General features: G+C 45.5%; 1 protein-coding gene across 1 annotated transcript; it reads right to left on the reverse strand.

The window, feature by feature from the left end:
* Window positions 1-333: 333 nt before the first annotated feature.
* On the reverse strand, window positions 334-16,912 carry BAG3 (BAG cochaperone 3). Its single transcript, XM_039554099.1, has 4 exons — window positions 16,730-16,912; window positions 5,325-5,681; window positions 3,252-3,632; window positions 334-1,643 (listed from the first exon to the last, which is right to left on the reverse strand). The coding sequence occupies exons 1-4, from the start codon at window positions 16,898-16,900 to the stop codon at window positions 870-872; spliced, it is 1,683 nt and encodes a 560-aa protein (XP_039410033.1). The 5' UTR covers window positions 16,901-16,912; the 3' UTR covers window positions 334-869.
* Between the last annotated feature and the right edge of the window lie 799 nt (window positions 16,913-17,711).

The following is a 17,711-nucleotide window of genomic DNA, read 5'->3' on the forward strand; positions in this document are numbered from 1 at the left end:
TTAGTTGTTAATAAAAGAATGATGTCTTTGCAGTAGAAGTTAGGATCTGTAAACTTCCGTAAAACAACCACAGACACAGATCTCAATGTTATAAACATCTCTGTTAAATGGTGACTCCCAGGGTGAGGGAGCAGAAATGCTCAGCCAAATTCCTTTCTCAATCCATAGATGTGACACAGCAACAACATCAGAAGGGGGGACATGAATGGAGAAAGGCCTTGATGAGCCGTCAGACTTCAACTATAATGCTGCACCAACAAATCTGTGTTCAGAAGAGTATTTAAAACCAATTATTGCCTTTACATTTCCAGCTTATAAAATCACAAGACTAAATTAGGCTTCCATATTATTTTATTTCCCTCTTAAAATATAGCATTGAAGTCCTGCACACATATAAATATCCCTACAGTTTCTTACACACTTTCTATCCATTATTACTTAAAGTGCCCAACTGTGAACATTAAAAGTAAAAACATTACTGTTAAGAGTGGCTATACTTGTAGGAGGACTGGTATTCTGACAATGCAGGCCACTGATTTTACAAAAATCACCTGCAAAAGAATACACCTTAAACAACACGCATCAATATTAACCCTGAAGTCATTTTCTTTTCCCATTCAGCTGATCTAAAAGCAATTGATGTACAGGGTTTATTTTTGAAACATGTCTTTTACATAGTGTAAGAATAAAGGATAAATGCATCACTTTCTTTCTAGCTCCCTCCTTTCCCCACAAAGTGTTTACTGTGTCCCAAGCTGCTATGTTGATTAAAACCAGTTGAAAAGAGCTCTGGAAATGCATGCAACTTAAAATTCACTTAAACACACTTTAAGTTATAAAGTCTGAGAGATTTTAATTTCAGCACGTGGCTACGGTTCAGTTGGGTTATTGGGTGTGTTTGTCGTGGTGGCAAGATTGGTAAACACTTCTTCCTTAGTTTCAGGCTGATGTCTTTCCATTTTGGTTTCCTCTTTAGCATTTTTATTACTGGGATCTCCCTTGCTCTTGACTACCACAGGTTCAATCTCCATGATTTCCTGTGGTGGCTTAGGCTCTGGCAAATTTGGCTCAAGTCCATCAACTTGAACTGGTTCTGGGACATCTTCTGCTTTCTGTTCAAGTTTTTCCAAAATGGTCTGGACCTTCCTTACACCATCTCTCCTGGCCTGGCGCACATCCGCACGACCCTCAGGGTCCACTGAGTCTAGGGCTAGCAACTCTTTGGTCAAATACTCTTCAATCATCAAGTACTTTTTGTCAGTTTTCTTGCCTTCAAAGGAGTTGACTGCCTGCTCAAGCATTTGTACTTTCTCCAGAATTGCTTCCACTTTCAAAACACCTGGATGCTTTTGAGGTTCTCCCGTTTCCATCGTCTTTGGCGGCACCACTTCTTCGGGAGGAGGCTTTTCCTGTGGGGGAGCAGCCTTAGCTGGGGAAGGAGCCTTTTTATCAGCTTTCTCTGCCATGGCTGGAGGCTTCTGGGGTGGTAGTTTAGGATCTGGTTCTTGGTGGGTGACCTGAATTGGGATATATGTGGAGGGTGCCTCTGTTTCGGGCGGTGGGGCTGCCTTGTTGTCAGGCTTGATTTCAGGAGGAGGGGCTGGTCTTGGTGGCTCCTGAGCTGGGACTTGTTGCTGAGAAACCTGGTGAGCAAGGCAAGTTTTGTGTTGAGACACAACGCTCCTTATTTCCTTCTAAAGAAGGAGTACTCTAACATCTAATTTTCTGTTCTCCTAGCAGTGCAATTTCACACACACGAGATGATTAATCTTTCCTGAGCGTCACTGAATTTTACTGTTTTCAACTGAAAAATAGCACTGTGCTGAACAGCCATTATTATTTTCACCAATCAACTCTCACAAGCATTAAATTTCAACCCACCAAATCCTGCCCATGCTCAGCAAAAGCAGCCCTATGAGCAGTTCTAAAAGATAGGACCTTTGAGCAAAGCCTTCACCTAACTGAAGTCAGTGAGATTCCTTGCAGCTGACTGCAGCACAGTCAAAATTTCATCCCCTGTATCACTAATTAAAGGCTCATCTTTCTGGAAAAGCCAACTACTTTGCTGAGTTTTAATCACATTTTTGGCTATTCTCATCCTATTCCTGTTTTCAGGACATTCCTTTTTTTGTTAGTGCTTATTTTTAATCTTTAACCTATTTACATGCAGAGGTTACTGTGTCAATCTTATTACACTGTAGCGATTAGAGACCGTCCTTGGGATTACTCCAGTTTTAAGCCATCAAATCAAATCTCTTGAAAATGAGATTCATTTTGAAATCTTAGCAGAAAACTGAAATTTGTGTTATCTGCATTTTCCTCCTCCTGACACCCCATTTACTTACATTGGGCACAGAAACAGTGATTTTGAAAGATACTAAATCCAGCTCTCACGGATTTAAATGGCTGGAGTAAAATATCTGTATTTTACTTAAACCAAGTAAGTAAATGGCCTGCACTGAAAATCTGTTACTGCTTTACCTGTTAAACATAGAATTTGATTAGTGAGTGCAAACTCTCACCCACAAAAATAAATCAGCACTGACCTAGAATATGCCATTAAATCTTGCTTGAGTCTTCCTTGATTTGTCCTAGCCTGGGTTTTCAAAAATATTAACCTAATTCTGCTACTATCATTTTTAATGTGAAACATCTCCAGAGAGGAAATCAAGGCTTGATTTCTGTACATACCCCCTTCCACACACTCACAGTTGTCTAATTCCCAGCTGCCTTTTAATTGGAGTTTTAGTAAGAACTTTAACATGGAAAAAATGTTCAATGAGCAGCAGGTTCTATGATCAAGAGCATGCTTCAAGTCACAAGAATAAGAAGCCCTAGATTTTGCTTATCCTCTTTCTTCATAGCAAAAATTACTTTGTGCATCTGATGCTATCCCCTAAATGGTTCTGAGACATCAGTGAAGTGTATTTACATAGATGTCACAAATCCCACAGACCTGTTTTTATTTCTCATAAACATAATGCAACATCAGTGACCTCAGTGTAATTACACCAAATTATACTCTGACAAGAGAAGATTAAATCATGTGTTAAATCATATTTCAGTGATCCACCACAGTCCTGACAGATGGAAAGGCAACTTGCTGCTTATCTCAGGATCTCCCAGTCTGTTTAAGTCTAGCAGTGGAGATTGCTTTATGTGCTTTTATGTATGTGTTAGTACAAGCTCATTTTTCAGCTCTAGCCACGCTCAGGTCCCTGGCAGGTGATTCACTTCCCCATTTTACATACCTGGGGTCTGTCTACTACTGTCTGCACTCTGATGGGAGCTGGGGGCTGCATCTGGGTGCTCACTCTGGCCGGGGAACTCTCCCGACTGGAGGAGCCTCTCTGAGCCACTCTGAACGGAGACTGCGCTCGTGCCGCCTTGGGCTCCCTCTCCTCTGGCTGGATTTTGTGGAACACCGGCTGGTGGGCTTGGAACTCGCTCTGCTGGGCAGGGTAGTGGGTCTTTTGTGCCTGGTGGTAGGCTTGTGCTGGCTGGCGTGGCATATTTTCATGGATCACAGGGATTGGAATATAACCGCGAGGAAGCGGATGGCTCCCTGCATTGGGTCTGCCAGAGGTCTGAGGGGAAACTGTTGGAGAGTCAGATGCTCCAGGAGGTTGAGGCTGCCATGAAAACAAAACTCCGTTATTAACTTTTAACCATTTCGTGCTCACATTACTTTTTATTTCTAAAAAAAAAAAAAAAAAAAAAAAAAGGAGGCAGTCATCATAGAAACTGAGCTCGTGTTTCCAGCATGCAAGGACTCCATTTCCCTGTTTTTTTGGCCAAGAGCCTCTCTAGACAAACCACAGAAGTTGTGAGAGCATCATTATTACAAGTAGGAACCTGAGCTACAGCATTCCCAGCCCTGAAATGAGCAGGGAGTGGATGCTCTGTCAGAATGTTTGCTGCTTTTGCATGGCTGTTCCTGTCTAAACCTGTTAAATTTGAGGTAAACTTAAGCTAAGCAAACAAATTACGTGCTGGAAACAAACCCAAACCCCTAAGAGCACATAACACTTACTTCTGATCTGGCCACAATAACAGATTTATGTTTTGTTAGGTTTTTTAGAGCATGTCATTAATTTGGTAATGCAGATATGGCTAATTCCCCTTTGCCCCCTCTCCTGTGAAAGGATGGAACTGGGAGAGCAGAAGGCAGGCAAAGCAGGAGAGAAGGGGAACAAGACCCCTCTTTTGCTGCTGATAAACTGCTCAAGGAACAGAAACCTTGAATAAATAAACGCTGGTTTGCATTAGAGCAGCTATCAGTGGCACTACTGGTGGCACTGCTGACATGCAGTGTAGGGTCACCAACACAGGCTCTGGTCACTTGGCACTCACACTGACTGCCTGAGCAGGTGACAGCAAGCTCTGAGGTCCCCCCTGGTTATCTCTAAGCAGCACAGAAGACACATAACTAAAGCCACTCTGCAGACAAGGCAAAGCTGTACAGAGCTGGGAGAAGGAAAAGCTGAGCCTCTTGTCCAGGTAGTGCATGGACAGGCATGGTTAGTCAACAGAGATGAGAAACCTGCCAACAGGATTTTAATTACATTCTTCAAACTCCAAATGGGTTTCAGAGAAGATGCCACCACTGTTGAATTACAGACCTGATATGTTTTCAGCTTGGTGAAGGCTGAATTTCCTGCTCATCTTACTTTGAATAAAAATGAGGCTTATATTTCCATATATTACAAGAATACCAATTTGCTAAATCTCTACAGAGAGCAGGTCAAAAATCCTACCTTCTGAAACACAAAACAAGCAGGGTGACTTTTTTTCCTAAGAAGTTCATAGTCTGAAAATATTTTCACATGTCACTGAAGGACAAAAATACTTTACATTTCACTTTTAAATCCATATATATGTAAATACATTTTATACATCTGAAATATTAAATTAGGAAGCAAAGAACTTCTGAAGTGGCCTGGGTTGTTAGCTGACTGGACACTTGTCTCTCCCACTTTGTTCACCCAGTTTGACTCATGGTGCAGAAGAAGAGGCTAGTATGCATCCTCCACTTGTGGGGAAACCTGTACAAACCCTAAAACAACCCTCCCCTGCCACAGGGCCTGCTCAGCTCTGCATTTATCTCTGCAGAATCATTCCGGAACAGAAGTGGCTGATGCTAGAAAAAACCCATACATATTTATGCTGCCATGACTGTGCACTTTCAATACTCTGGGAAATGTTGGGAAAATGCAATCCTGTGGCGAGCTGGGCTTTCTGAAGGCTAAGCTCCCCGTGTGACATTCAGGCCACAAATGCTGCAAAGACCACTGCAAGCAGAGCCCAGCCCCGCTGACGCTCACCTCGGGTCCATGCGTGGCCGGCGCCGGGGCCGCCGCAGCTGCCGGTGTCTGTCCACATTGTTTATCGGCCGCCGCGGCCTCCGCCGGCCCCCTCGCCGGGGACTCGGGGCCACCATAGGCCCCCCTGAGGGGGGGCTGAGCCTGCCCCGGGGTGGGCACAGCCTCTGTCTTGTACCTCTGCAGCCCTGGCTGTGGGGCGGAGAAGCAGGGGTGCTGCTGCCGGCCGTCGATGCCCTCGTGGATGACGGGAATGGGGATATAGCCTGCCCGGAGCTTGGGGTATCCCACGTGTCCTTCTCGGGCCGCTGGCTGCTTGGGGCTGTCACGGGATGGGCCATTTGCTGAGGACTGGCCTTCCTGGAAGTGAAAAACAGCACAGAGCACTTGTTGGTAGCTCAATAAACATGGTAAGAGAAAGCTGCTGTAAAGGTCTGTCCCCAAAAGCAGCATTAGCTGTGTGTGAGGAGCTCAGACCCTCTCAGGCCTGTGCAGGGCAGCCAACAGCAGGTGCCAACACTGCAGGCAAGGGGAGCAAGCTAAAAAGTCTGCTAATGTGTGGGGCTTTCACCCCCACTTCTCATAAGCACTCACTTGTGCTTTGAAATACCTGCCTAATTCCAGCTGGATTTCTTACTTATCATGCATTACTAGCACTTAGCCACCAGCCCACCCACCCTCTTCAGAGGGAGCTCATCCAACTCAAACAAGTGCCCATGGGACCAGAAGCATTTCCTCAGCACTGCTCAGAGCACATCTGTGCTACATCTGAAAAGACACTTGCAAGGAAGACTAATCCCAACAGAAGCACAAGTTTTGTTGGTATCATTCTTCCCCCGGCTATTTGAAGAGATACTAACACTGCACACTAAACATGCATTCACTTCTTGCTAAGGAGGCTCTGGTTCAGTAAATATTGAGGGAGAGGGAAGGGGAAGACAGGATAGCTTAACAAAGAGGAAAACATTGAAAAGCAAGATTTAAAAATCCCTGTGTTGTCTGAGTACACTCACTGGGCAATGTCAAAGCTCTGGCAAGGGTGGAAGTGGTTTGCACTAAGAGCCCTCACAAGTCCTCTAGTAAGTTCTTCCTGCATCGGTCATTCTATTTTGAGACTCTGCGAGGGCCAAGTTCCAGATGTATCTCTAAGTCAGATCATATAACAAGCACCTCTGTCATTCAGAGGGTAATGTCATTATTCAGTAAGAGGAGAATTTAATAAGGGGACATATGGTGCAAGTGTTGGAAACCCTATTTTTAAAGGGGTGTTTAAGCTGCAAAAATATTTCATGTTGCTCCTGTACACATTAACATACTAATTCATTAGAAATTTACTGTTTTACCAACCAGATTATCAGAGTCCTTCCTATATGATAGTATCACCTTAAAAAGTGATATCTGAGAATACCTCTTAGCAGTGAAACTGCAGAGAATAGAGGCTGTTATTTACGTAAGCTAATGAAGACAAAAAACACAGAAAGGAACAAATTCAAAGTCTAAGCCCCACTGTTCCATTTCCTTTTACTCATTAAAAGGAAAAAACCCTCCACAGAGGAAGAATTCTGGAAGAGGCATAGAGGAGAGCCAAGCCTAGAAAGTTCGCAGAGAGTAGCAATCTGAAGTCTTGGCTTTCCCAGCTGCAGAACAAGGATGACCTCATGCCAACGTCTGCACCGGGATCCACAAGTGAGTCATTTTAAATTCACCCTACCAGGAAACCACATTCCTCTGCTCCACGCAGACTGTCCGGGGGCTTTCAGAACCCCACACACCAACAAGCACTCGCTCTTTCACCTCCCACCAGCATAACCCCGGCCCCACAGCTCTCCCGGGATCCGGAGGGACGCGCCGTTACGTCAGCAAACTGCATTTGCTGGAAAATAAATCTGAGGTGTGCTCAGCTGACAACAATGCGAGGCTGTGCCGGAGCCAAGCGTGCACCAGAGCCGGGCTGGGAGGGGACCCGATGATTCCCTGGCAGGAAGCAGCACCTTGGTGCTGCGCTGACTCCGGGCATTCTGTGAGCGCCAGCTGCTCGGCACAGTGTCCCCGCCGCAGTAACCTGAGCGGCCACCCCACCTACAGCCACGGCTCCCACCGCTATAAAAAGGAGATTCTCTCACTTCCAGCAGCTCTGCGGGAACGGTCGGTGCTGGGATGGGTTTAGGAGCTGGGTGGGCCAGCAGCACCTACAGATGCCCTGGCATGAGAAAGTCGTCAGCCAAACCTGCTCTGCTCCACCTGGGTGTACAGAACTGCCCTAAGGGAGTAGTTGTTTTGGGGTCTGCGTTGTCTTTAACAGCTCCATTTGGGGATAAGACCTCCAGTTTTCTGGAGTAATCCACAATGATAAATCATTCAATAGGGACAGTGTCCCACTCCCCCCACCCTCCATGAACCCACCCCCAAAGAGTCCAGTCACAGGCTTCCCCTCCCTTGTCTTCGTGTTCAGAGCCATGAGGCTGCCCTTGTTTTGAACCTTCTTAGCAATCTGAGAAATCTGCCACTGCAACTTAAGCCCTGGTAAGAAATACGAAAGAAACAGCCCAAACACAAAGCAAAAATCAGGTTGGACTGCTTTTCCAAATGATCCAGTTTATAAATGAAGTAAAACTGCTATCAATACCTTGGGGTTTTTTGTTTTGTTGCCTTTGTTTTTTAAATAGAAACACTGGCCCCTCATCAAGTGCCACAGCATGAACTATACTCCCATGATTTCTCACATATTCTTACAGCTTCAGACAACCTGTGCTGCTCCTGTGCAAAGTTAGTATTTCAAGCTGGCCCTTTGTTGCTGGCTTTTTTCCCCTGTAGTCAGGTCTAACCACAGAGGCCTCAACTGCACAGTCATACTGGAGCAGCCCTCAGTAAAAGAGCAAATGCAGTGTCCTTGTTTTTCCCCACCATCAGTGGCTCCGAGGCACAGATCAGGTTTAGGAAAGGTGCTCTCATCACAACTGCACTTCCTGATCTACATTGTTCCCTTCAACACTTAATTAATCCTTAACTCTCCACGCAGTTGCTTACATTAGCCAGCTTGTTTCGACACATCTTTAACATTCTTTCTTTCCTGTTTCTTTTCTTCCCACTGCCCTACAATCACAAACATGGACAATCCAGGTGTTCTGAAACTCCCATCGCTGGGGAAAGACACCACAGCCAAAGACTATGGCAGCCCTGGGTTCAGGGAGATGCTGCCAGTGGTTTGGGTCTGTATTTAGTGAGAATCCGACACAACAGTGAGTGCGTGCAGATCCCAGTGTCCCTGTCTCCAGACTTCTGGCCAAATCAGTTCTGTTTTGTGCATGGGAGCCTGTTTCCAGCCCGGACAAACAGGTTCTGGAAGACTTCAGGAGAAGCTCAGGTGTGCCTGGGGACACTTTGGCAAGGGGGAGGAATGGAATCAAGCTCTGGAAAGCTCTCATTGTAACACTATGGAAAAGAAATTAATGGATTCCCTCCTAATGCTTTAATTCCACAGCACAGCTAGCACAACAAAAAGTAACCATTTTTTGGTTTTGCCTTCTATCGCATACAGTTCTTGCTTGTTACATTAACAAACCTGCTACCTGGAAAAAGCCCAGAGTTCACATTTAACACAAACTTGCACAGAGAAATGACTAACGAATGACAAGTCTTAGTCCATCATCCTTCCTGGTTTAAGTATAAAAAAAACACCCAGGAACCCAACTTGGGTTTCTGCATTAAAACAAATTGTAGCAAACTTCTCCTGACCTCATCTAAGGAAACAAGAAGTTCCTTAAAATTGACAGCACGTACACGCAACAGAGTATCAACTAATTTTCAGTAAGTAGAAGGACTGGCTCTCAGCAACCCCCAGCTGTGATCACACACCTAATTTATCTTTAAGAGATAGAATCTTTCAAAAGGAGGAAGCACAAAAATGCAAAACTCCCTTGAGCAGCTCAGAAATTTTCACAACAGCTCCAGCCTACATTTCAGGTAACCTGAAATACCCACAGGAACACAAATCCAATCCAGCACTTCAGGAGGTGCTGAGGTAAGTCATGACATCCAGGCAAATGAGAGTTTTGGGCCAGCTGCAGGAGGGACAGTGGAGCTGTGCCTGGAGGTCTGCTCAGGAGCAGTGACAGCACTCGCACCTCTCGGGACGAGGACGAGCGTTTGTTGTGAGGCCATCACCAGGATAAATAAAGGTGCAGCCAGCACGAGTTGTGCAACTGGAAAAAACACTTCATACCCCCAAAATCCTACTGCTGGCTTCCCATGGGAAGGGCACTGTCAGGACTGGCACTAAAATCCTCCAACTTGCTCACGTTTTAAGTGAGTTCTGAGGCCACGAGCCAGCGGAATGAAAAAAGCAACAGCAAGAGAAAAAGCACAACCTTGCACCAGGATTCTCAGTACAGCTGTACTATCTGGAGTGGATAATGGATAACTCCTAGTGCACCCCAAGTATGCTCAAGTGTTATTCCAGACTCAAACACAGAAACCTGCAAATTCAGTCACTGCTGATGCTGGCAAATAGCCACTGGAGTTTTCCAGACAGCTCTACCCTTCAAATTAAATTTGTCACAATACTCTGTATTCATGTTAAATGACTTGAATAGTTGTATCAAATTCAGAATCTCCCTTTTGAGACTCCTTACATAATACATTTGTCATTCCTCAAATACTAAAATGTTCTGAAGAAAAGTCTAAGAGCCTCCTTTTCTGCCATTGCAGTCTTGCATTTTTCTTAACCTGTACTGATGTTATTTGCACTGCAGTCAATCCAGTTCTCTAAAGCACGTTACTCACACATGTAGCACCCCTGTAGCTCTTGAAGAGCAGTGCAAGTATTTAAATTGTACCCATTTTGTAAATATCTAGCAACAGGAAAATAAAATTTACCCACACTGCCAAGAGATTAAACAACTTCTCTGTATGCAAACAGATGGTCCACTGCCTTCAGTGTCATCCCAAACTTGTAAGCTGCTGCTACAGACTACCATGCAAACAATTATTCTTGTTGCTCAAATGATTGAGAAAATACCAGTACCTGACAAAAATCTTACTTGAGAACACAACTTCCTTAATTTTAAGCCCAGATCCTATATATTTAGGAAGGGAATAGCATGATTCTGTTCTTTCACAATCAAATAAAGCAACATAACTCAAATGAGTAGCATATAATAAAGTTTTCTTCACACACTTGCTCAAACCTGTATTTTATCAGAAATTGCTATGAATAACGAAAAAAGCCAGTAGTACCCAATATTCAAATCTAAGAATGAAGTAACCACTCTATTTATTAGAAAAAACTCTTTTTTGTCATAGAAAGGCAGACCTTTAGCCATTAGAACTAGATTTCACAACCACTTGGACTTTACTTTCAGCCAGACCTTTTTTCCTTCTCTGTTGCATGAACTACAAAAGTGCTACACTACCTTTGCTACCAACAGAAACCACCATATCCCAAGTATTTCTAAGAAGTTCCTCACCAGTGCTGTGTGTTTGAACATATTAATAGCACAACATCAGCATGAGCTGGGTTTTACTAGCACTTCCCAGAGAACTACACAAGTTGGAAGGTACCCAGTGATTTGCTCTCAGTGCTGACTCCAAACTTCTTACAGCCCTGCCTCAGCTGCTGCAGACATTTGCATTCTCACCCTTTTACTCACAATTTATGCTTAAATATATAGACTGAGTGCATAGGCATTTGAGCAAGATATCATTAGCTAATGACTGAAGGAAACCATGAATAAGCTTAGTTGCATGAGCTGTCTCAGTAGAGCTTCGTGTCAGTCGCATCATGTAACCCAATTACAGGCCAAGCTGCTTTTGATGTTCTACTTGCTGAATGCTGAGTTTTATTTCCCAGCATACACAGGTGTAGGCAAACAGGCCTTTTGTTCTCTCTTGTAATTACCAAGTTGTATTATACAAGCATTACATTAACATTTGCTCTAACCGATGCCATTAGAAATAAATAAACACTATTAAAAACTGAAGGAGAAAACTAATCCTGAGCTTTTCACAACAGAGAGCCTTACTGGAGCAGATGTATTTGTTATCTTGCAGATCCATCTTGTTCCAGGAACAAAACCTGTCCTCTTTTAATCACTAGGAAGATTCTTTCTTCAGCTAAAATGCCTTGGCAGACATGACAACACCTGCCCTGTGTGCCCATGAGTGGAAGTTGGCACTGAAAGCACCCAATGGGCCAAACTGAACACGTTTGAGAAAGAAACAATGACTTCTCCCTCTGAGGAGCAGAGTGCTCTTGGGAGAGCTGGGATCACCACCCACCCTGCCAGCTTTAGTGGCTGGAGTTAGAGAAAAGCCCTTTAGAGAGCTAACAGAAATATCCTTGTCAAGGGCGATGAGAATGACACTTTATTCAGTTATTTCTGTTCACTGCCTCATTACCTAAGAAGCAGGTGGTCAACTTGTTGCTTTCCTATTAGTTATGGCCCAGGAATCTGAAATACATCAGAAAGCACAAGCCTCAAGAATTAGCAAAACAAGGCCTCATAAACAAAGGAGACTAAGCAGATAATGGTTGAAGAGTGGGGCTGTGAATTTCACAGTTTATAGTTAGGCTCCACATTTTCATCTAAAATTTCATTTTGTACACAGCAGTTTTCTGACTTCATCTCCTCAAAGAGCAATTTTCCAACACTATAAAAGAATGCTACATTGCACCCCATTTATTAATTATAAGGATTTGCCATCAGCCATAAAAAAACCCCACACTTTCGTGCTACCTGGCCTACTGGGTGATGTCAGACAAGTCTCTTTCCCACCCCATGCCTGATTTTCCTGTCTGTAAAAGAAGGAAAAATAAAAATAATCAAACCAACAGCTTCTGCAACATGTTTAAGACACAGCATTTTTCTTTTTGCCTGTAATTAAGTAATGTGATCTGTGTGAACGAGCCACTTCTTCTAATTTACATTTACCTTTACCTTGGCATGGAGAGAGACCACAGCTTACCTAGAGAGTGATACTGTCTGTACAGCCCAAAGCATATTGGATTGTTACCTGCCTTATCATGGCTCCAGTGGGAACAATTCTATTTTTGCCACATAGTCATGGAAAAGTTCTGCCTGTGCACACAAGTGTTAAAATTACAGCTCCTAGGTAAGAATGCTGCCACTTGGCACAAGTATTCTTCCTTTGTCCTTTAGACACGGGCCACACAGTGCCAGGAGTTACACAGAACCCTGCAACACCTTTTCTCTGCTTTTCCTCTTGCATTATCTCCAGTATCATTTCTTCATGTTCCTGTCTCTTATTTCTGATTAGATCCACCCCTTGTTTTCAGGTTAATTGATATGTCTCTAAGTTAATTCCCTGCTCACCATGTTCTGTCGGGGGGGGCTTTAAATAACTACACAAAGCAGCTGCAGGGAATCTGGACAAAGCCAGAACACAACCCTCCAAAAATCCCCTACAGATAATTTTACCACTCCTATCTATTATGCCTTTTCTGTGCAGTACCTTTTTAATCCAGTAACTAATTTATTAGCCTGACAGAATGCACATCACGTTAGGAATGTAAAAACACTGCAGGTGAAAGAGACCTTAATTGTTACTACGTTGACCTCAGATTCCCTTCCCCTGAGGGGAAGCACTGCGAGAGGTGCAGCATCAGAGGGGCTGCTCTGACCTCTCAATGCAACTTCTAATTTGGTCTACCAAGGATTTTTCAGTCAACTTGACCATGAGAAGTCAGTGCTCAAAAATAAGTCCACTGCTAAAGAGATGCGAATTGAGTGACTTCAGACTTATTTGGGGAAGCAGAGAAGAAAGAGATGCAACAGTCATGAAGGGAGAGGATGAAAACTTAGGTGTAGTTAGCTGTTCCCCAATGAAGCATCAGGAGGGTGAGATGGCTGCTTCTTCCTTTGTTCAGGCCTGTGCACTCATTGCTGCAGCCAATACTTATCATAGATCACATTTATGACTGCTCCCTGACTCCTGCCTGGCTGCTGCAGCTTTTATCTCAAACCCAAGGCACCAGTGAGCTATTGATCACTTCAATATCCGTTAGTGAAGCTCAGCACAGTCAATTCCTTTGGTTTATTTTTAGCTGCATTATTTCCCAGGGAGTTTACTGCATGTGGCAACAACACATAGAAGGGGCATCGATAAATACCTATACAAGCCTTCTTTGTTTTCTTCTTTAAATGCAATCTATTTTTATCAACACTTTGCGGAACACCAAGTTAACAATTTAATCCCGTAAGACAATTCTGCAGGAAGTATGCAGAACTGTGATGCCCTAAGTTAGCACAGAAAATAATTACAATAAGTAAGCATAGGAAATGAGTAATTCTATCAAAATAATAATAAAAAGAAGTGGCACTGCTAGTAAACACATTTTTTACTAAAAGTATGTATGTACATCTTCACTGTATTGATTGTGCCTTACTCTTTAAATGTCTTACTGTTAACTAATCAGATCCTTCAAAGAAAATCATTAGTCTACCAAAAAGCTTCATTAATAAATATTTTTCTGTCATTTTCAAAGTCATCCCTAATTTCTCACCGGAACAACAAGAGATTTTTTCCTCTTTCTCATGAAGCACTCCCTAATCCATCCTTATGCTGCAGTGATTTCTCACATGTAACAGAAACAAACATGCAGAGGAAGAACACCCATCCTTCATGTGGGTAAAAAAAAAAAGTCAGACTGAATGAGGAAATAACAGAGCCATCTGAATTCACAAATGCATCTAAAACACAGAGTTAAATGCAAACTCAGGGTCTGGTTTTGTTGCTTTAAAATGGCTTTGTCATGGGTTAAAGTTTCAGAAGAGCCACTTCAACTTTTACCTGATTATGTATCTGGCACAGATTACTGCAGTCAGCATGGCTACACTGATGTTAAGCCCAGGGTAAGTGAGAAGAGCAAGATCAAGCACTTGGGAACAACAGGACTTTATTATGACACTGTCTCAGCTCTATTATTACTGAGCTAGAAAAGCTCGGTTAGCCCTAGATCTGTGCTCCAGTCGTTGTCCACTTACAGTGTAATGCCTCAGTTCATTGCCTAATCTCTTCAGAAAGGGAACAAACATTCACAGAGAATATTGGTGGATATAGTGCAAGACCACCTTAAAGGTAGTAAAAAGATCACTAATTTCACTGTCAGATTTCAGTGAAAGCAACACAATGACAGAGTCAGCACAAGTTTGATCTTCATATAATCATCCTTGAAAAAAAGCATGAAGTCTGACACATGCAGTCAGCTTTTTTGATTCTCAGATCACTTCTAAAAGCCCCAAGTTCTCATTTGAGCTGGGCTGAGAATGAAGGAAATCAGAAAACTCTCCTCATCAAGTCTTTTTCTGCTTTCATCTGTGGTCATGTCCTTCCAACCTGTTCAGGTATTAACAGAAGTCTGGTGTCTTCAAAAATCCTTGCTGGATTTGAAATTCAATTTCAGTGAGTAATTTGCCTTCCTTGACATTACCTAGCCAAGAAGATATTATTTAGGAAAAGACGTATTTTTCCTTGGCCCTGATTCTAAGACTTTTTTTGCTAACTAGTACCTGTCCTTGTGAAATACACTGGTACTCAACAAACTAATGATTTCAGCAGCTGTCTGTGAATTCCACACTTAACTCAAGGCTCTGACAAATGGCTCTGTGAGAGCAGTTACACACCACTTCTATCCTCATAAACTGGAGGATTTTTTTAGATTGGAACTCCCAAAAAATCAACAGTCCATCTCTGGGGGCATTTCTCTGTCTCTCAGTGAACAAACCCAAAGCACACATTCCTGCTTACAGCCAGGAGTAACAGATTTTCCTGTTTGGAAGAGAACGCATCCCACAAGAGCTGTTCAAAAGCAGGTGCTCCTTTTTGTACCTGTGACAGCCCTTGCGAATTGGCAGAAGAGGCAGAGGCACTTCTCATTACCACAGATTTCACACGAGATAGGGGTGAAAATTTGTTTTGTTTCAGGCACCCACTCAAGCAGAGGGCTTATCCATCAGAGAACTTCCAACTCTCTTCACACAATTATTGAAAGCAGCTTGAGTCTGACTGTTCTGTTAAATAGGCTAAATCTCAACTGGTATTCCTGGAACAAAAGCCTTTGAGTAAACAGCACACTTTTATTCTCAAGTACATTCGATGGTTATAAAAATCACACTATTTCTTATTTTTACTACCATAACTGCCAGCGTTAGCAGGTGCCTCAAAAAAGGAGATAAAACACTTTTTCCTATGGTAGTCTCAATATTCCTAATATCAAATTACATTTTTCTAAGACCCCTGTGTATTATTACTAGAAATTATTTATAGATCAAATGAACTAGCACTTGAAGTGCTGCAAAGGGGGTTAATTTGTGATAGAGAAGTACGTCCCTTCCTTTTCAAGGCCAGCTGCTCTCACAGCGAGCTTTCAGTCACGGTCTGCGCTCGCAAATCGGGCAATTACTATTTTAAGAAATAGTAAGTTCTTAAAATAATTAACACTTCTTGAGCACTTCGCTCCTCACGTTGTACGTAAGGCAAGGGGAGGAAAACTTCCAACGGGTCTGGCGCAGCCGCATCCTGCATCCAACAGCAATCCCCTTCCCCGCAGCCTCGTCCCTCGGCTCCGCCGGGGCTCCCGCAGCAGCCGCCGCTCCCCGGCGCGGCCCCTCCCCGGCGGCCACCGGCCCCGGGCTCCGGTCCAGCCCCGCGGAGCTCCGTGCCCGAGCCCCTTGCCGGGAGGGACACCCCAGGAGCGCGGGGGAGCGGGGCAGCCCGGCGTGCCCGGCGTTACGCGATGCTCCGCGCAGAGAAGCGCACCGAGACCCCGGGGAATGGCTTTCCCACCAAGCAATTCCTACTTCGCTCAAGTTTCCAGCACTTTCTGCCCTCAGCCGCCGCGCTGTTGGGTCAAAGGGATGAATTCCCCCAAGGAGCGGGCTATATTCCCCAAAACCCGGAGAACCTGACACGAAAGGGTCATTCCTCGGGGCCCCGGCAAAACCCCGGCCGCTCTCCCCTCCGCGCCTCTCCTTCCATGGACATATTTGGACTGAGATGCGGCTTTTCCCTGAGCGTGCGGCACAAAACCAGAGCGGCAGCTGCCGGGAGAGTCTGGGACCAGGGAAAAAGAAAAAGGGGAAAGAATAAAAAAGTCAGAGTCCGTGCTGGATCTCTCCTTTTATAAAGGCATTCACCGTTTGGGCAATTCACAGCTGAAAAATACATCAGGTTCGCCTCTCCCCTGGCAGGCCGGGCGGACTTAACCAACTTTAAATAAACATTACAGGGCCGAGGTATCAAATGATTTAATGCACAAAAAAGGGACTGCAGTGCGTCAGAGACAAAAGGCAGCTCCTGCCCTCACTGCATCGCCACGCGCGGGGGGAGCGCGGCCCCCCGACCCCTCGCCCCGCCGGGACACTCTGCCCGGGCAGCCCCGCCCGCCCTACCTGCGGCGCTGCCCGCAGGCGCGGGTCGCTCCAGGTCGTGGTGCGGCTGTTGTGATCCACGAAGAAGGGCCAGCCGGTCTGCGGGTCGATCTTGATCTCCCAGCCGGGGGGCAGCGGCTCGGCGCTGCCCTCCATCTGCGGCGGCGGCGGGGTCTGCGCGGCGGCGCTCATGGCGGGCCGGGCGCGCCGAGCCGGGGCAGTGCTGGGGGGGGGCCGCGCCGGCCGCTTTATCCGCCGGGGGCCGGGGGGCGGGGGCGCGGGGCTGGAACTGTCTGGAAACGGCGGCGGCGGGGGAGGGACGAGGGGCGGGACGCGGAGGAGGAGGAGGGCGGGGAACGGCGGAGGAGCCGTCGGCTGGAAACTTCTGGCTGTGTCCAGCGCGGCTGGGCAGACCCCCGGGGTGCCGGGCACGGCTCGCTAGGAGCGCCTCGGGAGCCGCAGGCGTCCCCGGGACGGCGCGGCCGGCTCTCTGTGCAGGGAGGGCAGGGCTGCTTGCCACGGGCCCCGCGGGGGAATGTACCAGCCGGAGCTGCCCTCCCGCTCCGGCCGGTCCCTGCTGCACCCCCGAGCCCGGCCTCGGGGAGCCCGCAGCCCTCCGGCACTGTCGCAAGGCAACTCCGACTTACTGCCCGGTGTAGTGAGAGAAAGCTCAGAGCTCCTCCCCAAAACTCCCTGCCCCGTGACTGATAATTCGAGGTTATAGTTGATAAGCAACAAAAATAATGCTTCTCAAGTAAGGGTGTGGGGCAGGCGTTGTTCTTCAGATTCAACTGGCTTGAACTTTCTCAGCACCTTGCAACTGTGTGTCTCAGTCCTCAGTTTCACTTAGAAATACACCTGAAGGCTAAGAGTGTGTCTGTGAGGTTTAAAGCAGTGGCTTTCTCATGGGTTCTCTATCAGCATGTCATGCACTCAGTGGGTTTGGTTTGAGGTAACTGTGCTTCACAATTACACCACTTGCAGTCATCTGACAGTCACAGGA

The sequence above is a fragment of the Corvus cornix genome, chromosome 6, assembly GCF_000738735.6.
Source record: "Corvus cornix cornix isolate S_Up_H32 chromosome 6, ASM73873v5, whole genome shotgun sequence".
NCBI lineage: Eukaryota > Metazoa > Chordata > Aves > Passeriformes > Corvidae > Corvus > Corvus cornix.

Bases quoted from the DNA above. Each gene is read 5' to 3' on its own strand.
- BAG3 (XM_039554099.1), bottom strand. From the start codon at position 16,900: ATGAGCGCCGCCGCGCAGACCCCGCCGCCGCCGCAGATGGAGGGCAGC. The intron at 5,682-16,729 runs GTAGGGCGGGCG...TTTCACTTCCAG, and splicing joins GCCTGCGGGCAGCGCCGCAG to GAAGGCCAGTCCTCAGCAAA. The intron at 3,633-5,324 runs GTGAGCGTCAGC...TTTTCATGGCAG, and splicing joins CGGCCACGCATGGACCCGAG to CCTCAACCTCCTGGAGCATC.